Below are 23386 nucleotides of genomic sequence, written 5' to 3' on the forward strand. Positions count from 1 at the left end.
CAAGATCCTTTCAAATTCTGTAGTCAAACACAGGGTCCTCAAGATTCTTAAACTCTTTCAAAAATAATACACGGGGTACCTTGACGGTTCTTTCAAATTCTATAATTACAGACAGGGTCCTTAAGATTCTTAAACTCTTTCAAAAACAGAACCTAGAGGATCTTGAAGATTCTTTCGAATTTTTTGTTTAAAGACACTAGACGTCCCCAAGTTTCGTTAAAACTCTTTAAAAAACAAAACACAGAAGGCCTTGAAGATTTTTTCAAATTCTTTAGTTAAGGACAGGATTCTCAGGATTCTTAAACTCTTTCAAAAATTTGTTTTTCCGAACTTTTTCATTAATAAATCAGACGAGGTTTCCGTGATGTTTTCAAATTGTTTCAAAAATAACACAAAGGGAGTACCGGACATTTTTTCATAATTAAAAAAAAACAATGAACTCCTTCGATTTTTGTAAACTGTTTTGAAGACAAAACACCAGGGATCCCAGAGACTTTTTCAGTTTTATTCAAAAATAAAATACCAGTGACTTTTTCGTAGTTTTCTAGACAAAACTTTCCTTGTCTCTGAAGCAGAGACAATTAAACAATTGACCAGTTTCGTAGATAAATAATAAAATTTGATTATGTAATATTTTATTTAGACGTGGATTAATACACCATAGGTACAGGAGTATCCTGTGGTAGATTTAGATAGGGATGATATAATACAAATATAACTAATAACAAGGCCTGCGTTGCCAAAGTTTCATAAAAATCAGACAAATTCATATTTTTCCAGGATAATTTGAAACAAAATTTCGAAATAGTCGGTTGTGTAGTTTCTAAGATACATAAAGTGGGGAATTGGACTTGAAATTGTTTGTGCTTTAGGAACAAGGGAATAACTTAAACTTATTACAATATTAGTACTGTCAAAAATGTTATGATAAATAGCATCTGAAGAAATCAGAAGAGTGACAGTTTGAGGTTTGCGCTAAAATCGCCTTTATGTTTACATACTGATCACAAATATAGCGAATGCAATCACCCCTCTCACATTATAAGTGAGACAGAAAATTAATCACCGAACATCGAGACCGCTCCGCTTATTGGCCAACACGCAAAATTCACAACTCGAGAACGAAACCTCCGTCTTAATCTCGTATTACACTATTACCCGTCCCCAATTAAGACATTTCGTCTAACAATACCCACAATCACGCTTTTTAATTACCGTTGCAGCAACCTCCGCCATTAACCCATTTCCAAAAAACCCGAAAAAACACAAACCCGATTTACATTTCGTACGAAACGAAAATAAACCGTTGCACAATCTCGCCCGTTTGTTTTGTTATTGAGGTTTATTATAGTATTTTTGTTTATGCTAACGGCGTGATGGTTTCTCGTTTACGTTTTATGCGAAAATCGCTTCCGTCGGGCCAAGACGGACAACTCAAGGCTAATACGTAACGGAAGGATGGTACAGTCCGTAAATAATTCAATTAAATTGATTGCCAAGTTCGCCTAATTAATGGCCGACTGTACTTGCGGTTTACTGATTATTCGGTTGGTCAGTGTTTCAGTTGTCGAGGCGGCGGGGTCGGGATGATTCACTGAAAATTTAAATTTGGAATTGCGGTGATGAGGAGTTAAGTGGGTTAGTTAAGGAACTGGAGGGAGAAGTGCGGCGTAATTCACTTATTTGGGGAAAAAGTGGATTATTGGGTGGCTTTGGAACTTCGTGAGGTGTTATAATTTCATCTTTCGCTGAATTAAATTAAGTTGGCGGTTGTTACATAACACGTTATAGAGTTGACAGTTCGATTATGTTTCTGACATGTGACACACTATTAGCGCGTCGTCAAGTGGACATATTAAATATCTTTGGAAGAAAAATGCGTAGCCCTTGATCTTGACCCCCTTCGAACGACTTCAACGAATTCCTCCGTCTCTTGATCGTTATTTAAACTCGGAAAAGAACGTTTTAACGATAAATTAATTTAACCAGCGCCAGAAATAGTTGGCTTTGTCTCTTCCTTCACGGTTTGCTGGAAGAAATGTGATTAGGATCGACCGCAGTCGCTAATGTAAATAATGACCCTCTAGATGTAGACCGACTACTTACACTAAAATTAAATTTTCATGACACAAAACGCAAAAAATCGCCCTCGAAATGAACCAAAGCAGAAGCAACAACACGAAGACGCAAAAAGTTTTAATGGAAAGAAAGCAAGTTTATGCAGATAAAGTAGTCGAAGCATTCAGCGAAAAAAGTTCCGTTGCTACTCCGTCTAACGTAAATAGCGTCGGGTTCAATGAGCACCCTTGCGTAACTTCTACAATGATCCGAATTAGTGTGTATCCTGTATTTTCGACATTTACCAGGAAATGTGTGGTCGAAATCGACTTTCGCAGCTCGGAAAAAAGACGTGGAAAGTGCAGGAAGGCGGATTTGTCACGGTGTGACGTGTGCTGCAATTTACAGTTTGGTGTTTCGGGTGACTTTTTGATGTGTGAAAAATTGGGCGGGTTCCAAAATTTCTTGGATAAAAGAGCGGCTTCGGTTCGCTTTGTCTGGTTAATTGTCGACATTGAGAAATAATGGTTGCTGTCATTGGCAACGGCACTGAACTTAATGAGCTCGAAATTCTAAAAGTCGCTATGAAAGTGGCAATATATTCGAAATTTGTATGTGTAGAAATAAATAGTGCTTCGTTTGGATTTTTTTTCTTTTTTGTAACGATTTGATCTGGTGAAGTTGGCACTGTTAAGTTTTCATAAATCTCGCCACTGACAGAACTAGTACATGATTTTATTTTATATTTAATTTCAGTTCATGCTTGTTCCAAAATTAAAAAAAAAGTCTTGGTTTACGTTTAGCACGAAGAAATATTTCGTGTTTATAGGCTGAAATGCGAGGCGAAGTCGAGGCTCGAAAACTATTGTGGTTGTCGTTATCGAGCTTTTAATTGTGAAAAATAAGTGGATGCGAACGAACGCAAAAACTGTGCCATGTTTAAAATAAAGCGGACCATGTGAGGATCGATACGACCCCAAGCTTCACAATAGAATTGCAGACGAAAAGTCTACGTAGTCAATTGTTAACATATGCAATATAGGTCACCGGAATATGTGAGTTTTTAGGATAAAATCGATGGTAACGAGAAAATAATATTTTACATAGAATCGTAAATGTAAAAGAATGTTGGAATAATTGGAGTTGAAATTAGAGTATGTGTTTACTATTCTAAGTTGAATACTTTATAGGTATGAGAATATTAGGATGGAAAATTGCTCCAAGGTTATTTAGACAGAACTTCAAATGCCGCTTCTTAAATAAAAATATATAAAATTTGATTTAGCGAAATTTTATTTATTTTGTCATAACCGCTATAAGTTTTTTGAATTTTCGATTTTGCAATTTTTCTGTTTTAGAATTTTCGATTATTCAGTTTTCGATATTTCGCTTTTATATTTTTTCGTTTCTTGGATTTCTCGATTCTTCGATTTCCGATTTGTAGATTTTCGAATTTTCGGTTTGTTGTTTTTCGAATATTTGATTCAACGAATTCTCGATTTTTCGTAATTTAAATTTTCAATTTGTTTTTTTTTCGATTTCCCGATTTTTCAATTTTTACATTTTTCGATTTTAGAATTTTGATTATATAACTTTCGATATTTCGCTTTTTTATTTTTGCCTTTCTTGGAGTTTTCGATTTTTCTAATTTTTATTTTTCGATTTCCGTCTTATAGTTTTTCAAATTTTCGATTTTTGGTAATTCAAATTTCCAAATTGTTTCTTTTTCGATTTCCCGATTTTTAAATTTTTGAATTCGCCGATATTTCAAATTTTCGATTTTTGGTTGAATTTTCGATTTTGCAATTTTTCTGTTTTAGAATTTTCGATTATTCAGCTTTCGGTGTTTCGCTTTTTTAGTTTTTCGTTTCTTGGATTTTTCGATTTTTGCAAATCTAGATTTCTAATTTTTATTTTTCGATTTCCGATTTATAGATTTTCGAATTTTCGATTCTCCGGTTTGTTGTTTTTCGAGTATTTGATTCAACGAATTCTCGATTTTTCGTAATTCATATTTTCAATTTGTTTCTTTTTCGATTTCCCGATTTTTCAATTTTTCCATTTTTCGATTTTAGAATTTTCGATTTTTCAACTTTTGATATTTCGCTTTGTAGCGCGATCAGTACCCCTAGCGCCCTCTGTCACGCCCACGCACCACCACTACCCTGCCGCAGCACCCCGGTACTCGCTCGCTCCCTTACCAGAGGGCGGTGCGCCCTTTCACTCCCACGCGACGCATTTCTAGCCGCCTTTACATAGGACCCGAGCGGCCAGATTCGGCAAGTTTTTCCATCTGCGAACTTCACAGCTCATTTGCGTATCACCTTGCATCCGAGGGGTCTTGGAGGTCCAAATCGAGTAGTAAGTCGGCTTGAGTATCAGCGGCGTATCCGAGGGGTCCCGCAGGTCCGGCCGTGGAAAAACGCTCCGGGTGTTCGCGACTGTACGAGTTATCAGGACTGTTCGTCCGCGGAGTGACCATTTTTAAGAACTCGTGTAACCAGTCTATGTCTATGCAGTGTATATACTATGTTTTGTTGAATAAAGTTTTTACGGAATAAACCACGTGTTATAGCTTTTTTATTTTTGCGTTTGTTGGAGTTTTGGATTTTTCGAAATCTCGGTTTCTAATTTTTATTTTTCGATTTCCGACTTATAGATTTTCAAATTTTCGGTTTTCCAATTTGTCGTTTTTCTAATTTGTCGTTTTTCTAATATTTGATTCAACAAATTTTCGATTTTTCGTAATTCAAATTTCCAAATTATTTCTTTTTCGATTTCCCAATTGTTAAATTTTTTAATTCGCCGTTTTTTCAAATTTTCGATTTTTGATTTTTTGAATTTTCGATTTTGCAATTTTTCGGTTTTAGAATTCGATTATTCAGCTTTCGATATTTCGCTTTTTTAGTTTTGCGTTTCTTGGAGTTTTCGATTTTTCGAAATCTCGATTTCTAATTTTTAGTTTTCGATTTCCGATTTATAGATTTTCGAATTTTCGGTTTTCTGATTTGTTGGTTTTCGAGTACTCGATTCAACGAATTCTCGATTTTTCGTAATTCAAATTTTCAATTGGTTTCTTTTTCGATTTCCCGATTTTTCAATTTTTCCATTTTTCGATTTTAGAATTTTTGATTATTCAACTTCCGATATTTCGCTTTTTTGTTTTTGCGTTCCCTGGAGTTTCCGATTTTTCGAAATCTTGATTTCTAATTTTCATTTTTCGATTTCCGACTTATAGGTTTTCAAATTTTCGGTTTTCCGATTTGTCGTTTTTCTAATATTTGATTCAACGAATTTTCGATTTTTGGTAATTCAAATTTACAAATTGTTTCTTTTTCGATTTTCCGATTTTTAAATTTTTCAAGTCGCCGATTTTTCAAATTTTCGATTTTTGATTTTTTGAATTTTCGATTTTGCAATTTTTCTGTTTTAGAATTTTCGATTATTCAGCTTTCGATATTTCGCTTTTTTATTTTTGCGTTTCTTGGAGTTTTCGATTTTTCGAAATCTCGATTTCTAATTTTGATTTTTCGATTTCCGATTTATAGATTTTCGAATTTTCGGTTTTCTGATTTGTTGTTTTTCGAGTATTTGATTCAACGGATTCTCGATTTTTCGTAATCCATATTTTCAATTTGTTTTTTTTTCGATTTCCCGATTTTTCAATTTTTCCATTTTTCGATTTTAGAATTTTGATTATTCAACTTCCGATATTTCGCCCTTTTATTTTTGCGTTTCTTGGAGTTTTCGATTTTTCGAAATCTCGATTTCTTATTTTTATTTTTCGATTTCCGACTCATTGATTTTCAAATTTTCGGTTTTCCGATTTGTCGTTTTTCTAATATTTGATTCAACAAATTTTCGTTTTTTCGTAATTAAAATTTCCAAATTATTTACCTTTTTCAATTTCCCAGTTTTTAAATTTTTTAATTCGCCGATTTTCCAAATTTTCGATTTTTGATTTTTTGTGTTTTCGATTTTGCAATTTTTCTGTTTTAGAATTTTCGATTATTCAGCTTTCGATATTTCGCTTTTTTATTTTTTCGTTTCTTGGATTTTTCGTTTTTCGAAATCTCGATTTCTAATTTTTATTTTTCGATTTCCGATTTATAGATTTTCGAATTTTCGGTTTTCTGATTTGTTGTTTTTCGAGTATTCGATTCAACGAATTATCGATTTTTCGTAATTCAAATTTTGAATTTGTTTCTTTTTCGATTTTCCGATTTTTCGATTTTAGAATTTTCGATTAATCAACTTTCGATATTTCGCTTTTTTATTTTTTCGTTTCTTGGACTTTTCCATTTTTCGAAATCTCGATTTAGAATTTTTATTCCTCGATTTCCGATTTATAGATTTTCGAATTTTCGGTTTTCTGATTTGTTGGTTTTCGAGTACTTGATTCAACGAATTCTCGATTTTTCGTAATTCAAATTTTCAATTTGTTTCTTTTTCGATTTCCCGATTTTTCAATTTTTCCATTTTTCGATTTTAAAATTTTCGATTTTTCAACTTTCGACATTTCGCTTTTTTATTTTTGCGTTTCTTGGATTTTTCGATTTTTCGAAATCTCGATTTCTAATTTTTATTTTTCGATTTCCGACTTATAGATTTTCAAATTTTCGGTTCTCCGATTTGTCGTTTTTCTAATATTTGATTCAACGAATTTTCGATTTTTGGTAATTCAAATTTAAAATTGTTTCTTTTTCGATTTCCCGATTTTTAAATTTTTCAATTCGCCGATTTTTCAAATTTTCGATTTTTGATTTTTTGAATTTTCGATTTTGCAATTTTTCTGTTTTAGAATTTTCGATTATTCAGCTTTCGATATTTCGCTTTTTTAATTTTTCGTTTCTTGGATTTTTCGATTTTTCGAAATCTGGATTTAGAATTTTTATTTTTCGATTTCCCGATTTTTCAATTTTTCCATTTTTCGATTTTAGAATTTTCGATTTTTCAACTTTCGATATTTCGCTTTTTTATTTTTGCTTTTCCTGGAGTTTCCGATTTTTCGAAATCTCGATTTCTAATTTTTATTTTTCGATTTCCGACTTATAGATTGTCAAATTTTCGGTTTTCCGATTTGTCGTTTTTGATTCAACGAATTTTCGATTTTTGGTAATTCAAATTTCCAAATTGTTTCTGTTTTGATTTCCCAATTTTTAAATTTTTCAATTCGCCGATTTTTCAAATTTTCGATTTTTGATTTTTTGAATTTTCGATTTTGCAATTTTTCTGTTTTAGAATTTTCGATTATTCAGCTTTCGATATTTCGCTTTTTTATTTTTTCGTTTCTTGGACTTTTCCATTTTTCGAAATCTCGATTTAGAATTTTTATTTTTCCATTTCAATTTTTTTTTCGTTTTCCCGGTTTTTCAATTTTTCCATTTTTCGATTTTAGAATTTTGAATTTTCAACTTTCGATATTTCGCTTTTTGATTTTTGCGTTTCTCGGAGTTTTCGATTTTTCGAAATCTTAATTCTAATTTTTATTTTTCGATTTCCGATTTATAGATTTTGAAATTTTCGGTTTTCCGATTTGTCGTTTTTTTATTTGATTATTTTTTTCAACGAATTTTCGATTTTTGGTAATCCAAATTGTTTCTTTTTCGATTTCCCGATTTTAAAATTTTTCATTTCCCCGATTTTTCAAATTTTCGATTTTTGATTATCTGAATTTTCGATTTTGCAATTTTTCTGTTTTGGATTTCCCGATTTTTAAATTTTTCAATTCGCCGATTTTTCAAATTTTCGATTTTTGGTTTTTTGAATTTTCGATTTTGCACTTTTTCTGTTTTAGAATTTTGATTATTCAACTTCCGATATTTCGCTTTTTTATTTTTGCGTTTCTTGGAGTTTGCGATTTTTTGAAATCTTGATTTCTAATTTTTATTTTTCGATTTCCGACTTATGGATTTTCAAATTTTCGGTTTTCCGATTTGTCGTTTTTCTAATATTTGTTTCAACGAATTTTCGATTTTTGGTAATTCTAATTTCCAAATTGTTTCTTGTTCGATTTCCCGATTTCTAAAATTTTCAATTCGCCGATTTTTCAAATTTTCGATTTTTGATTTTTTGAATTTTCGATTTTGCAAATTTTCTGTTTTAGAATTTTCGATTTTTGATTTTTTGAATTTTCGATTTTGCAATTTTTCGGTTTTAGAATTTTCGATATTTCGCTTTTTTATTTTTTCGTTTCTTGGATTTTTCCATTTTTCGAAATCTCGATTTCTAATTTTTATTTTTCGATTTCCGATTTACAGATTTTCGAATTTTCGGTTTTCTGATTTGTTGTTTTTCGAGCATTTGATTCAACAAATTCTCGATTTTTCGTAATTCAAATTTTCAATTTGTTTCTTTTTCGATTTCCCGATTTTTCAATTTTTCCATTTTTCGATTTTAGAATTTTCGATTTTTCAACTTTCGAAAATTGAAAAAACGAAAATTATAAAAACCGGAAAGTCGAAAAATTGAGAAATTGAAAAAAGCGAAAAGTAAAAAATTGAAAAATTCGAACTTCCAACAATGAACAAATCGAATATCGAAAATCGAAAATTCAAAAATCCAAAAAAAATTGCGAAAACGAAAATCGAGTGACCTAAAATTCTAGAAGTCGTAATATCGAAAATCGAGAATTCGATAAATCAACTGTTCGAAACAAATCGGAAAACCAAAAATTCGAAAACCTATAAATCGGAAATGGAAAAACCGAAATATCAAAAAATCGAAATCGAGATTTCGAAAAATCGATAAATCCAAGAAACGAAAAATAAAAAACAAATATCGAAAGTTGAATAATCGAAAAAACCCTAAAATCGAAAAATCGAGAAATCAAAAAGCAAACGACCTGAAAATTCTAATACTGAAAACTCGAAGAATCGAAATGTAGAAAAAACGATATATCGAAAGTCGAAAAACTGGAAATTCGAAAAATGGAAAAACTGAAAAATCGAGAAATTGAAAATCGAATATCCAAAAATTGAAAATTCGAAATATAGAAAATTGAAAAATCAAGGATTAGAAAAAGCGAAAAGTAAAAACATATAATATTCGAATTTCCAACAATGAACAAATCGAAAATCGAAAAATCAGAATTTCAAAAATCGAAAAAAAAATTGAGAAAACGAAAATCCAGTGACTTAAAATTCGAAAAGTCAAAATATCAAAAATTGAGAATTCGATGAACCAATGTTCGAAAAACGACAAATCGGAAAACCGATAATTTGAAGATCAATAGATAGGAAATCGAAAAACCGAAAAATAACAAATTCGAAATCGAAATTTCGAAAAATCGAAAAATCCAAAATACAAAAAAATAAAAAAGCGAAATATCGAAAGCTGAATAATCGAAAATTCTAAAATCGAAAAATCGAGAAATCAAAAAGGAAACGAATTGAAAATTTGAATACTCAAAAATCGAAGAATTGTAATGTAGAAAAAACGAAACATCGAAAGTCGAAAAATAGAAAATTCTAAAGACGAAAAATTGATAAATGGAAAAGCTGAAAAACCGAAAAATCAAAATTTAAGAAAATGAAAATTCGAATATACAAAAATCGGAAATTCGAAAATAGAAAAGTTGAAAAATGAAAAAACGAGAATTCGAAAAAAATGAAAATTCGAATTTTGAACAATGAACAAATCGAAAACCGAAAAACCGAAAAAATCGAAAATCCAAAAATCGAAAAAAAATTGAAAATTCGATTAATCAAATGTTCGAAAAACGACAAATCGGAAAACCGAAAAAATGAAAGTCTATAAATCGGAAATGGAAAAACCGAAAAATAAAAAAAATCGTAATCGAGATTTCGAAAAATCGATAAATCCAAGAAACGAAAAAATAAAAAGCGAAATATCGAAAGTTGAATAATCGAAAATTCTAAAATCGAAAAATCGATAAATCAAAAAGTAAACGACCTGAAAATTCGAATACTGAAAAGTCGAAAAATGGAAAAACTGAAAAATCGAGAAATTGAAATTAAAAAAATTGAAAATCCAATATCCAAAGATTGAAAATTCGAAGTATAAAAAATTGAAAAATCAAGGATTAGAAAAAGCGAAAAGTAAAAACATTTAATATTCGAATTTCCAACAATGAACAAATCGAAAATCGAAAAACTGGAAATCAGAAGTCCAAAAATCAAAAAAAAAAAAAAAATTGAGAAAACGAAAATCGAGTGATTTAAAATTCGAAAAGTCAAAATATCGAAAATTGAGAATTCGATGAACCAATGTTTGAAAAACGACAAATCGGAAAACCGAAAATTTGAAGATCTATTGATAGGAAATCGAAAAACCGAAAAATAACAAACTCGAAATCGAAATTTCGAAAAATCGAAAAATCCAAGAAACGAAAAAATAAAAAAGCGAAATATCGAAAGCTGAATAATCGAAAATTCTAAAAACGAAAAATCGAGAAATCAAAATGAAAATTTAAATACTCAAAAATCGAATAATTGAAATGTCGAAAAAAACGAAATATCGAAAGTCGAAAAAAGAAATTTCCAAAGACGAAAAATCGAAAAATGGAAAAGCTGAAAAATCGAGAAATCAAAATTTAAAAAAATGAAAATTAGAATATCCAAAAATCAAAAATTTTTTTAACCTGATGTGACTGATATGATTCAACTTTACTTGATCTGATTTGATCTGGCTTGACATGATTTCTTTATTCACGTAAGAAAAATTTTCAAAGTTGATATTCTCTAAAAATGTAGAAGCTGAGAGATAAGAATAAGAATGTAGTAACTAATGGCTCATTTTTTTCCATTTTTAATATTGTTTTTTTTTTAATTTGCGTTTTGAAGTTAATTACAAAAATGTAACTTACTATACTGTAGGTTGACTATTAAGTGGAAACGGATCGACCTATATTAGAAATTCAATCTCTGCCTCATCCAGTAATAAATTTCAATCTTATACTTTACTGGATTATCAGAATCAATATTAGTCTCACGTTGCGCCAGAGATAAAAAAAATACGACGAACGATATGTCTAGTCTGGTGAAAATAGTTAAAATCGAATAAAGATTTAACTTCGATGGAATTTTATCGACGTAAATATTGCCTGTTATTGCAATAATTTATCAACATAATTGTGACATTTCTCAATAAAAAAGTATTAATTAAAGTGTAGGTGATTTAGAAAAACTTAAAAACAGATAATAAAATAAAAACAACATCGTTGATATTATTGTATTGTTTTCAACATGTCATTGTATTTGGCTTTTACTCAGTGGGAATGTTGCAATTAATAATATGGACATATTGAGGAAGTGGTTCAACATTTTTTGTGCATTCTTTTCACATCCCTCCCCCACCACTTCTCTTCTCTCCTTTCCTTCCTCCCGTCTTCCTTCTCTCCCGTGTCCTCTCCGTTCCCCATCGCAATCGCCTTCGAATTCCCGCCCGTTCGAAATCGATCGATCTCGGCGTCCGGGGCGCCGCGACGCGCAGCGTCGCTCGATATTTTTGGGGGGCGCAGCTTTCGCTTTTAAACGCACACACGCTCGCCAGTCGTCTCCGGCCGCTCCTAACCCACATTCGCGGAAAGGGGCGTGCGACGACGGCGGCGGCGGAGGCGGCGATGACGAGCCCGCCCGCCCGACACGCGAAAAACCGATGACGTGCTCGTGCTGTTCAGCAACCGCCGACGACGAGATGTTCTGCGTTAACTTCGCCAAAGTCAGTGGTGGCGGCGGCGCGACGCCTCCGAAGGGGGCGGTTCCGCATACTCTGTGTTGTGTGGCGTTTGTTGTTCTTTTGTTTGGTGGCTGTTGCTCGCGCGACCCTCAGATAACACGTAGGGAATGCGAGAGGAATGCGCCTTCGCTCGATGCCAAGAATTTTCGTAGGATTTTTGCCGGTCGGAGGGGTCACGTGGGGTTGGCGGTTTTTCGGAATTGTGATGATTGGCGGGCGATGAGCGGGAGCGGCGTCGGGAGCGGCGTCGGAAGCGGCACACTTAGAGGTCGGCTGGGACGGAGCCAAGTTTTTTGCGGATGAACGAAGACGTTCTTTCGAGTTGTTGCATATGGGGCATTCCGGGGCTGGTGGCGGGTTGGAGGGGACGGTGGCTGGTTTTTAGCACAGTTTGCAGAGTGCGTCCATGGGGTGAGCAGACTTGATTTTTTAATATTTTTTTTCACTGAATTTAAAATATTATCTACAAAAAAGTGGTTCAATTAATTTTTTTATTATTATTTTTTTCTAACTTTTATTAATTTGTTGCCTCGTATAAAAAATTCGCATCGTCATTTTATTGTGGTTAATTCCACGATGAAAAAATATCGCGTTATTATTCATATCAGTTTGTAGTACGTAAAGTTTTAGAGCGATGATCTAATGCAACTAGTGTCAAATTTCGTTGAAGCTGCTATAGATCCAAGAGCAACAATGTGGTTTAAGTTTCTGATATTGAAAATAACTCAGTGTCAAGATTTCCGTTCTGTATCGATTTCCGCACTCAACGTCTTGCTCGCTACGCGAACTTATGTTAATTGTTTTCCGTGAAGGACTTATTTGATATTTGTGCCGTTTTACTGCTTTACGTAAGATAAGCTTAAAAAAAACGAAATTTGTACAAAGAAATTTTACAGTTAAAATTTGTTTATTATTTATTTCCCCCAGAAAGTTAATGACGTCATCTCAGAATTATTATGATTAATTAAATACATGTTTCTTGAAATTGAAGAAGCTGGACGATATAATGTCTTTTTTTATATTCTATGTATTAATTGTGTCCAATGATGTCTTTGGATTTATGAAAATTGTGTAAATATACAGGGTGAGATAGAAAAAAATCAAAGACTAAAGTTCTACGGTATTCTGTTTTTAAGGCGTAACACACTTACCCTTATTGTAATCGAGTCCATTGGGCGACTGGCCACTTTTACGTTTTCTCGACGTTTCATGACTCCGAGTCTCTGTCCACTGGACCAATTATTGTTAAATTTTATATGTGTATTAGGATTATTGTGTAGGTAAAACGCTAACCAAAATTTACCTAATTATCCCCACCAAGAATAGAATGACGTCATCTTCAAAATTTACATTAGTGAATGTTATTTAAATTTTTCGGATTTGTCGTTTTTCGCAAATTTGCTTCATCGAATTGTCGATTTTCTATATTTCGACTTTTCTAATTTTAGAACTTTCGATTTTCGTTTTCTCATTTTTTTTTAGATTTTTGGATTTTTGATTTTTTGTTTTTCGATTTTCGATTTGTTCATTCAAAATTCGATTTTCAATTTTTTTAATTTCGACTTTTCAATTTTTCAATTCGTTTCCTTTTTGATTTCTCGATTATTCGATTTTAGAATTTTCGATTATTCAGTTTCCAATATTTCGGTTTTTTGTTTTTTTCATTTTTTGGATGTTTGGATTTTTCATCATCTCGATTTCGAATTTTTTATTTTTCGGCCTTTCGATTTCCGATTTATAGATTTTCGAATATTTGATTCAACGAATTTTCGATTTATCGTAACTCAAATTTTGGATTTGTTGCTTTTTCGATTTCCCGATTTTTCAATTTTCCAATTCGTTGATTTTTTAAATTTTCGATTTTTCAATTTTTCTATTCTTCAATTTGTAGACCTCAATTTTTTTACTTTTCATTTTTTTATTTCTTGAGTTCTCGATTTTCGATCTGTTCATTGTTCGAAATTCGACTTTTCAATTTTTTTTTACTTTTCGCTTTTCCAATTTCTCAATTTTTCAATTTTTCGACTTTCCGTTTTTTCGAATTCTCACTTTTTCAATTTTCAATTTTTCGATATTTTGAATGTTCTATTATTATTCAGCTTCCAATATTTCGCTTTTTTATTTTTTTCGTTTTTTGGATGTTTGGATTTTTTGAAATCTCGATTTCGAATTTTTTATTTTTCGGTTTTTCGATTTCCGATTTATAGATTTTCGATTTATCGTAACTCAAATTTTCAATTTGTTTTTTTCCAATTTCCCGATTTTTCAATTTTCCAATTCGTTGATTTTTTAAATTTTAGATTTTTCTATTTTTCCATTTATTAATTTGTAGACTTCAATTTTTTTACTTTTCAAAATTTATTTCATGAGTTTTCGATTTTCGAGCTGTTCATTGTTCGAAATTCGACTTTTCAATTTTTTTTATTTTTCGTTTTTTCAATTTTCAATTTTTCGATATTTCGATTTTTCTGTTATTCAGCTCTCAATATTTCGTTTTTTTAATTTTTTCGTTTTTGGATTTTTCGATTTTTACAATTCTCGATTTTTTATTTTTCGGAAGATTTGATTCATCGAATTTTCAATTTTTTTTTCGATTTTTGGATTTCCAAATTTTTCGGTTTTTCGGTGTTCGATTTGTTCTTCTTCGAAATTCGACTTTTCAATTTTTTTTAATTTTAGTTTTTTCAAGTTCTCAAATTTTCAATTTTTCGACTTCCCATTTTTTTCAATTTTCGACTTCTCGATATTTCGAATTTTCGGTTTTTCAAATTTTCATTTTTTTAAATTTTGATTTCTCCATTTTTCAGCTTTTCCATTTTTCGATTTTTCGTCTTTGGAAATTTCTTTTTTCGACTTTCGATATTTCGTTTTCTTCGACATTTCAATTATTCGATTTTTGAGTATTTGAATTTTCATTTTGATTTCTCGATTTTTCGTTTTTAGAATTTTCGATTATTCAGCTTTCGATATTTCGCTTTTTTATTTTTTCGTTTCTTGGATTTTTCGATTTTTCGAAATTTCGAATTCGAGTTTGTTATTTTCCGGTTTTTCGATTTCATATCTATAGATCTTCAAAATTTTCGATTTTCCGATTTGTCGTTTTTCGAACATTGGTTCATCGAATTCTCAATTTTCGATATTTTGACTTTTCGAATTTTAAATCACTCGATTTTCGTTTTCTCAATTTTGTTTTCTGATTTCCAGTTTTTCGATTTTCGATTTGTTCACTGTTGGAAATTCGAATATTAAATGTTTTTACTTTTCGCTTTTTCTAATCCTTGATTTTTCAATTTTCTATACTTCGAATTTTCAATCTTTGGATATTCGATTTTCAATTTTTTTAATTTCAATTTCTCGATTTTTCAGTTTTTCCATTTTTCGACTTTTCAGTGTTTGAATTTTCAGGTCTTTTGCTTTTTGATTTCTCGATTTTTCGATTTTAGAATTTTCGATTATTCAGCTTTCGATATTTCGCTTTATTATTTTTTCGTTTCTTGGATTTTTCGATTTTTCTAAATTTCGATTTCGAATTTGTTATTTTTCGGTTTTTCGATTTCCTATCTATTGATCTTCAAATTTTCGGTTTTCCGATTTGTCGTTTTTCGAACATTGGTTCATCGAATTCTCAATTTTCGATATTTTGACTTTTCGAATTTTAAATCATTCGATTTTCGTTTTCTCAAATTTTTTTTTCGATTTTTGGACTTCTGATTTCCAGTTTTTCGATTTTCGATTTGTTCATTGTTGGAAATTCGAATATTAAATGTTTTTACTTTTCGCTTTTTCTAATCCTTGATTTTTCAATTTTCTATACTTCGAATTTTTAATTTTTGGATATTCGATTTTCAATTTTTTTAATTTCAATTTCTCGATTTTTCGGTTTTTCCATTTTTCGACTTTTCAGTTTTTCGACTTTCGATACATCGTTTTTTCTACATTTCGATTCTTCGAGTTTTCAGTATTCGAATTTTCAGGTCGTTTCATTTTTGATTTTTCGATTTTTAGATTTTAGAGTTTTTTCGATTGTTCAACTTTCGATATTTCGTTTTTTTATTTTTTCATTTCTTGGATTTATCGGTTTTCCGATTTGTGGTTTTTCGAACATTTGATTCATCGAATTCTCGATTCTCGATATTACGACTTCTCTAATGTTAGGTCACTAGATATTCGATTTTCGATATTCGATTTCTTCATTGTTGAAAGTTCGAATTTTCAATTTTTTTACTTTTCGCTTTTTCAATTTTTCAATTTTCGACTTTCCGTCTTTTATAATTCTCGTATTTTCAATTTTCGAAATTTTGATTTTCGTGTTTAGAATTTCCGATTTTTCGACTTTTGATATTTCGTTTTTTCTACATTTCGATTCTTGGATTTTTCATTATTCGAATTTTTAATTTGTTTCCTTTTTGATTTCCCGAATTTTAAATTTTTCGATCCTTCGATTTTTCAGTTTTACCATTTTTCGATTTTAGAATTTTCGATTATTCAACTTTCGATGTTTCTCTTTTTTATTTTTTCGTTTCCTGGATTTTCTGATTTTTCGAAATCTCGATTTCGAATTTTTGGTTTCCGATTTATAGATTTTCGAATTTTCGGTTTCGAATATTTGATTCAACAAATTTTCGTAATTCAAATTTTCAATTGGTTTCCTTTTCGATTTCCTGATTTTTCAATTCTTAAAAACAGAAAAACAGAACACTCTGTATAGTTAAAAATAATTTAGAATATAGTCCTCAAATAACCGTACATCTTTGATCCGTGACTTTTTATTATTTCTATTTAATGAGATATCGAGGAACACGTTCTTAGTGATTCACCCTGTATAAATATTATGCAGATAATGAAACGTTAACTATTTTTTTTTAATTATACCCACCAACAGTGGAATGACGTGGTGTTTTGCTTAGTTAATAATAATGTTTAAATTTAATAAAATACCATACTTCTGTACCTGTGTTTGATGAATCCGTCTTGATTTTCAGTCACAACTACTTTATAGAAATGTTTGTGCAATATTTGCCACTTGTTTTACGTAATCGATATTTCACTCATATATGAAACAAGTAGGTCGTAGTTGAGCGATTAAAGCTTTGAAATCGAAACGTGGGTTCGAATTCCATCCTCGGCGACATTTTTTTTCTTTTGAAAAAATTGTTCGTATTTTATTTCAGTCTATTTTAAATTATGTCAAAACAGTAGTTTTGGTTATTCATCTGTTCCAAAAAATTGATGACGTCATCACAAAAGTCATTTAAAAATTGTATTAAAATATGTATGTTTCTCAGTGCGTTGTTCTTTAAAACATCATTTCATTGTTTATTGCTCGTTATAATCAAGATTTTAATAATAATAAAAACAACTATTATTCCATTATCCCATGAGGATATAAATGGATTTTTACCGCCCTAGAGAAGTAAAATTTAATAACGCCCCATTTTCATCGCACGTACACAACCAAACAAGTTTATCCAATCCGCACGCCATCAATTGCGCCAAATCCTGATTTACGTCAAAGAAATTAACCAAACAACAGGAACACTGTTTACGCTGGTTTGGTTTATTTACTCACTGGTTATTTAGTTCTACTTTAAATTTTTTTATAAATTACGTATTCAAGCAGTGTTTCTAAACAACCTTTTTGTAGTTTTTAATGGACGAGAACTATTTCTGGATTTATTGTAGCATAACAAGACCGCTATGTTGTAAGCAATAATGAATTTATGATACTTGTAATAAAACAACAATGTATACAAATATTCCATTATGATGTAGCATTAAGAGCTAGATTTCCTTCCACTTTAATTGCTTTGAAATAGTGCAGCAGCTCGGCTAGCGTCTTTTTTGGCGCATCGAGAAACCAGTATTGATTCCGATAATGTAGTGGAGTATGAAGAGATTGAAATTTATTACTCGAATGAAGCTGAAATTGCACTTCGTAATATAGGTCGATTCAAGTTGGCCTAGAAAAGAAATTTTTTTAGCCAACTCAAAATCAAAACGTTTTCGATCCATTAGTGTGTAATTTGACCCGAATAAGAAACTTTAAATTATCCGTGCTAAAAGCCTTTCCCAACACACATTTACTTAATCCATTACCACCAAATATTTATTTACCTTCTCACACCGACGCTAGGACGTCGCCAACGCCTCAATTAAATTTGCCCAATTCCGGCCACTCATCGCGCAATAAAAACTTCTCATCTCGTTTCTAATTGGAAAAAATTGCAACCCTGACATTCACAATGAGGATTTACTATCGAAATCAACGCTTCAAAACCAAACATCCGGCCAATGGGAAGAGCGGCGAGCACAATCGAGTTCGAAATGTATTAATCATCATCAAATAATTAATTCAAATAATTAATATTTATGCCGGGCCTCACAGTCATAGCGAATAAATTTTAATTAGAAGCGGAGTTCATTTGTCTGTGATTAAGTGATTTGTTCCATTTATTCGGGCGAAGTGTGCCACAAAAACAAAGTGTGGGTAGGTAGGGGCTTCCGCGTTGAATTTAAACATTTTGAAAGTCAAGGTGGTTTTAACATCGTTTAAGTACAAGTTGATCCAAAAGACGATTTTTTTATAAACTAGAAGATGATAATTTCTTGAGATGACGTCAACAGTTTTTTGGAGTGGGGTAAATGGAGGAAATTTTATCGTTTTAATAATATTTACGTACGAATATTTCCAACACTACACTTTAATACTCATTTTTTAATAAACGAGTATATGATAAGTTTATTGGTGACGTCAACAAAAAATATTTGACGATTTCTACTCTACGTAATGTTTTCAAAATTATACTTTTGTAAATTTATATTATGGTGAATTTATTTTTAAAATATCCGGGAATAATTCAATTATGTAAACAGAAATTTCAGATGTACCTTTACCTTGAGTCGATTTTGTATAAGAAACTAGCAGCAAGTTCAAAATGTGAATCAATTTTTCAAAAATTTAATAGTTTTTCGAAAATGTTTGATATGTTGTACTGTACTTCAAGGGCGAGGCAAGTTCTATTTAAATAACCTTATATCAAATTTTTGTTTAGCTTAAATGCAGTTATTCTTGGTTGAAAACATAAACAATAAACGATTGTTGAAATAAAATACAAAAAACGCCGATCAACCATGAAAAAAGGAAACAAAACATCGTTGAGTTAAACCACGAATTAATAGTTAAATGGACTCGTTCGGACGCTTTTACGTCCACTGCGACTTTTTATTAGTGCATTCTTCTCAAAATATTTCTACTCTGCCTCTTCTACGTCATGATTAAGGTGTGGAATATGTGGGATTCGGATTTCTATTATTATTAACTGAAGAACTAGATTTGTACTTTCGAATCACTTTTTTGAAATTTTGACAAATTTTACAAATTTACGTAATGTTTTCAAAATTATACTTTTGTAAATTTATATTATGGTGAATTTATTTTTAAAATATCCGTGAATAATTCAATAATGAAAACAGAAATTTCAGATGTGCCTTTACTTTGAGTCTATTTTGTATAAGAAACTAGCAATGAGCTCAAAATGTGAATCAATTTTTCAAAAATTTAATAGTTTTTTGAAAATGTTTGATATGTTGTACTGTACTTCAGGGGCGAGGCAAGTTCTATTTAAATAACCTTATATCAAATTTCTGTTTAGCTTAAATGCAGTTTTTCTTGGTTGAAAACATAAACAATGAACGATCGTTGAAATAAAATACAAAAAACGCCGATCAACTATGAAAAAAGGAAACAAAACATCGTTGAGTTAAACCACGAATTAATAGTTAAATGGACTCGTTCGGACGCTTTTACGTCCACTGCGACTTTTTATTAGTGCATTCTTCTCAAAATATTTCTACTCTGCCTCTTCTACGTCAGGATTAAGGTGTGGAGTATGTGGGATTAGGATTTCTATTATTATTAACTGAAGAACTAGTTTTGTACTTTCGAATCACTTTTTTGAAATTTTGACAAATTTTACAAATTTACGTAATGTTTTCAAAATTATACTTTTGTAAATTTATATTATGGTGAATTTATTTTTAAAATATCCGTGAATAATTCAATAATGAAAACAGAAATTTCAGATGTGCCTTTACTTTGAGTCTATTTTGTATAAGAAACTAGCAATGAGCTCAAAATGTGAATCAATTTTTCAAAAATTTAATAGTTTTTCGAAAATGTTTGATATGTTGTACTGTACTTCAAGGGCGAGGCAAGTTCTATTTAAATAAGCATATATCAAATTTTTGTTTAGCTTAAATGCAGTTATTCTTGGTTGAAAACATAAACACTGAACGATTGTTGAAATAAAATACATAAAACGCCGATCAACTGTGAAAAAAGGAAACAAAACATCGTTGAGTTAAACCACGAATTAATAGTTAAATGGACTCGTTCGGACGCTTTTACGTCCACTGCGACTTTTTATTAGTGCATTCTTCTCAAAATATTTCTACTCTGCCGCTTCTACGTCATGATTAAGGTGCGGAATATGTGGGATTCGGATTTCTATTATTATTAACTGAAGAAGCAAATATGTACTTTCGAATCACTTTTTTGAAATTTTGACAAATTTTACAAATGTACGTAATGTTTTCAAAATTATACTTTTGAAAATTTATATTATGGTGAATTTATTTTTAAAATATCCGGGAATAATTCAATAATGTAAACAGAAATTTCAGATGTGCCTTTACTTTGAGTCTATTTTGTATAAGAAATTAGCAGTGAGTTCGAAATGTGAATCAATTTTTCAAAAATTTAATAGTTTTTCGAAAATGCTTGATATGTTTTACTGTAACTTCAGGGGCGAGGCAAGTTCTATTGAAATAACCTTATATGAAATTTCTGTTTAGCTTAAATGCAGTTTTTCTTGGTTGAAAACATAAACAATGAACGATTGTTGAAATAAAATACAAAAAACGCCGATCAACTATGAAAAAAGGAAACAAAACATCGTTGAGTTAAACCACGAATTAATAGTTAAATGGACTCGTTCGGACGCTTTTACGTCCACTGCGACTTTTTATTAGTGCATTCTTCTCAAAATATTTCTACTCTGCCTCTTCTACGTCATGATTAAGGTGTGGAATATGTGGGATTCGGATTTCTATTATTATTAACTGAAAAAGCAAATATGTACTTTCGAATCACTTTTTTGAAATTTTGACAAATTTTACAAATTTACGTAATGTTATCAAAATTATACTTTTGTAAATTTATATTATGGTGAATTTATTTTTAAAATATCCGGGAATAATTCAATAATGTAAACAGAAATTTCAGATGTGCCTTTACTTTGAGTCTATTTTGTATAAGAAACTAGCAATGAGCTCAAAATGTGAATCAATTTTTCAAAAATTTAATAGTTTTTTGAAAATGTTTGATATGTTGTACTGTACTTCAGGGGCAAGGCAAGTTCTATTTAAATAACCTTATATCAAATTTCTGTTTAGCTTAAATGCAGTTATTCTTGGTTGAAAACATAAACAATGAACGATTGTTGAAATAAAATACAAAAAACGCCGATCAACTGTGAAAAAAGGAAACAAAACATCGTTGAGTTAAACCACGAATTAATAGTTAAATGGACTCCTTCGGACGCTTTTACGTCCACTGCGACGTTTTATTAGTGCATTCTTCTCAAAATATTTCTACTCTGCCTCTTCTACGTCATGATTAAGGTGTGGAATATGTGGGATTTGGATTTCTATTATTATTAACTGAAGAACCAAATTTGTACTTTCGAATCACTTTTTTGAAATTTTGACAAATTTTACAAATTTACGTAATGTTTTCAAAATTATACTTTTGTAAATTTATATTATGGTGAATTTATTTTTAAAATATCCGGGAATAATTCAATAATGGAAACAGAAATTTCAAATGTGCCTTTACTTTGAGTCTATTTTGTGTAAGAAACTAGCAGTGAGTTCAAAATTTGAATCAATTTTTCAAAAATTTAATAGTTTTTCGAAAATGTTTGATATGTTGTACTGTACTTCAGGGGCGAGGCAAGTTCTATTTAAATAACCTTATATCAAATTACTGTTTAGCTTAAATTCAGTTATTCTTGGTTGAAAACATAAACAATGAACGATTGTTGAAATAAAATACAAAAAACGCCGATCAACTGTGAAAAAAGGAAACAAAACATCGTTGAATTAAACCACGAATTAATAGTTAAATGGACTCGTTCGGACGCTTTTACGTCCACTGCGACTTTTTATTAATGCATTCTTCTCAAAATATTTCTACTCTACCTCTTCTATGTCATGATTAAGGTGTGGAATATGTGGAAATCGGATTTCTATTATTATTAACTGAAGAAGCAAATATGTACTTTCGAATCACTTTTTTGAAATTTTGACAAATTTTACAAATTTACGTAATGTTGTCAAAATTATACTTTTGTAAATTTATATTATGGTGAATTTATTTTTAAAATATCCGGGAATAATTCAATAATGGAAACAGAAATTTCAAATGTGCCTTTACTTTGAGTCTATTTTGTGTAAGAAACTAGCAGTGAGTTCAAAATGTGAATCAGTTTTTCAAAAATTTAATAGATTTTCGAAAATGTTTGATATGTTGTACTGTACTTTAAGGGGGAGGCAAGTTCTATTTAAATAACCTTATATCAAATTTTTGTTTAGCTTAAATGCAGTTATTTTTGGTTGAAAACATAAACAATAAACGATTGTTGAAATAAAATACAAAAAATGCCGATCAACTATGAAAAAAGGAAACAAAACATCGTTGAGTTAAACCACGAATTAATAGTTAAGTGGACTCCTTCGGACGCTTTTACGTCCACTGCGACGATTTATTAGTGCATTCTTCTCAAAATATTTCTACTCTGCCTCTTCTACGTCATGATTAAGGTATGGAATATGTGGAAATCGGATTTCTATTATTATTAACTGAAGAAGCAAATATGTACTTTCGAATCACTTTTTTGAAATTTTGACAAATTTTACAAATTTACGTAATGTTTTCAAAATTATACTTTTGTAAATTTATATTATGGTGAATTTATTTTTAAAATATCCGTGAATAATTCAATAATGAAAACAGAAATTTCAGATGTGCCTTTACTTTGAGTCTATTTTGTATAAGAAACTAGCAATGAGCTCAAAATGTGAATCAATTTTTCAAAAATTTAATAGTTTTTCGAAAATGTTTGATATGTTGTACTGTAATTCAGGGGCGAGGCAGGTTCTATTTAAATAACCTTATATCAAATTTCTGTTTAGCTTAAATGCAGTTATTCTTGGTTGAAAACATAAACAATGAACGATTGTTGAAATAAAATACAAAAAACGCCGATCAACTGTGAAAAAAAGAAACAAAACATCGTTGAGTTAAACCACGAATTAATAGTTAAATGGACTCGTTCGGACGCTTTTACGTCCACTGCGACGTTTTATTAGTGCGTTCTTCTCAAAATATTTCGATTCTACCTCTTCCACGTCACGTTTAAGGTGCGGAATATGTGGGATTCGGATTTCTATTATTATTAATTGAAGAACCAAATTTGTACTTTCGAATCACTTTTTTGAAATTTTGACAAATTTTACAAATTTACGTAAGTTTTTCGGAAATGTTTGATATGTTGTACTGTACTTCAGG

At 30.6% G+C, this 23386-nt stretch overlaps 1 protein-coding gene across 3 annotated transcripts in view; it reads left to right on the forward strand.

The window, feature by feature from the left end:
- Positions 1-23386, forward strand: part of LOC135139893 (GTPase-activating protein CdGAPr) — a 78210-nt gene that overhangs the window by 12561 nt on the left and 42263 nt on the right. For 2 of the 3 annotated variants that reach the window (XM_064070254.1, XM_064070255.1), the window contains exon 1: positions 11577-11739. The exons of the other annotated variant lie outside the window; for it this stretch is intronic. In XM_064070254.1, the coding sequence (XP_063926324.1) occupies positions 11677-11739 (63 nt within the window). In that variant the 5' untranslated portion in view covers positions 11577-11676. Of the gene's footprint in view, positions 1-11576; positions 11740-23386 lie in introns of those variants that run through there. 3 annotated transcript variants of the gene reach the window in all.

This window comes from Zophobas morio, unplaced genomic scaffold, assembly GCF_036711695.1.
Source record: "Zophobas morio isolate AGI-343-1 ecotype UQ-CSIRO unplaced genomic scaffold, CSIRO_AGI_Zmor_V1 ptg000038l, whole genome shotgun sequence".
Classification (NCBI taxonomy): domain Eukaryota; kingdom Metazoa; phylum Arthropoda; class Insecta; order Coleoptera; family Tenebrionidae; genus Zophobas; species Zophobas morio.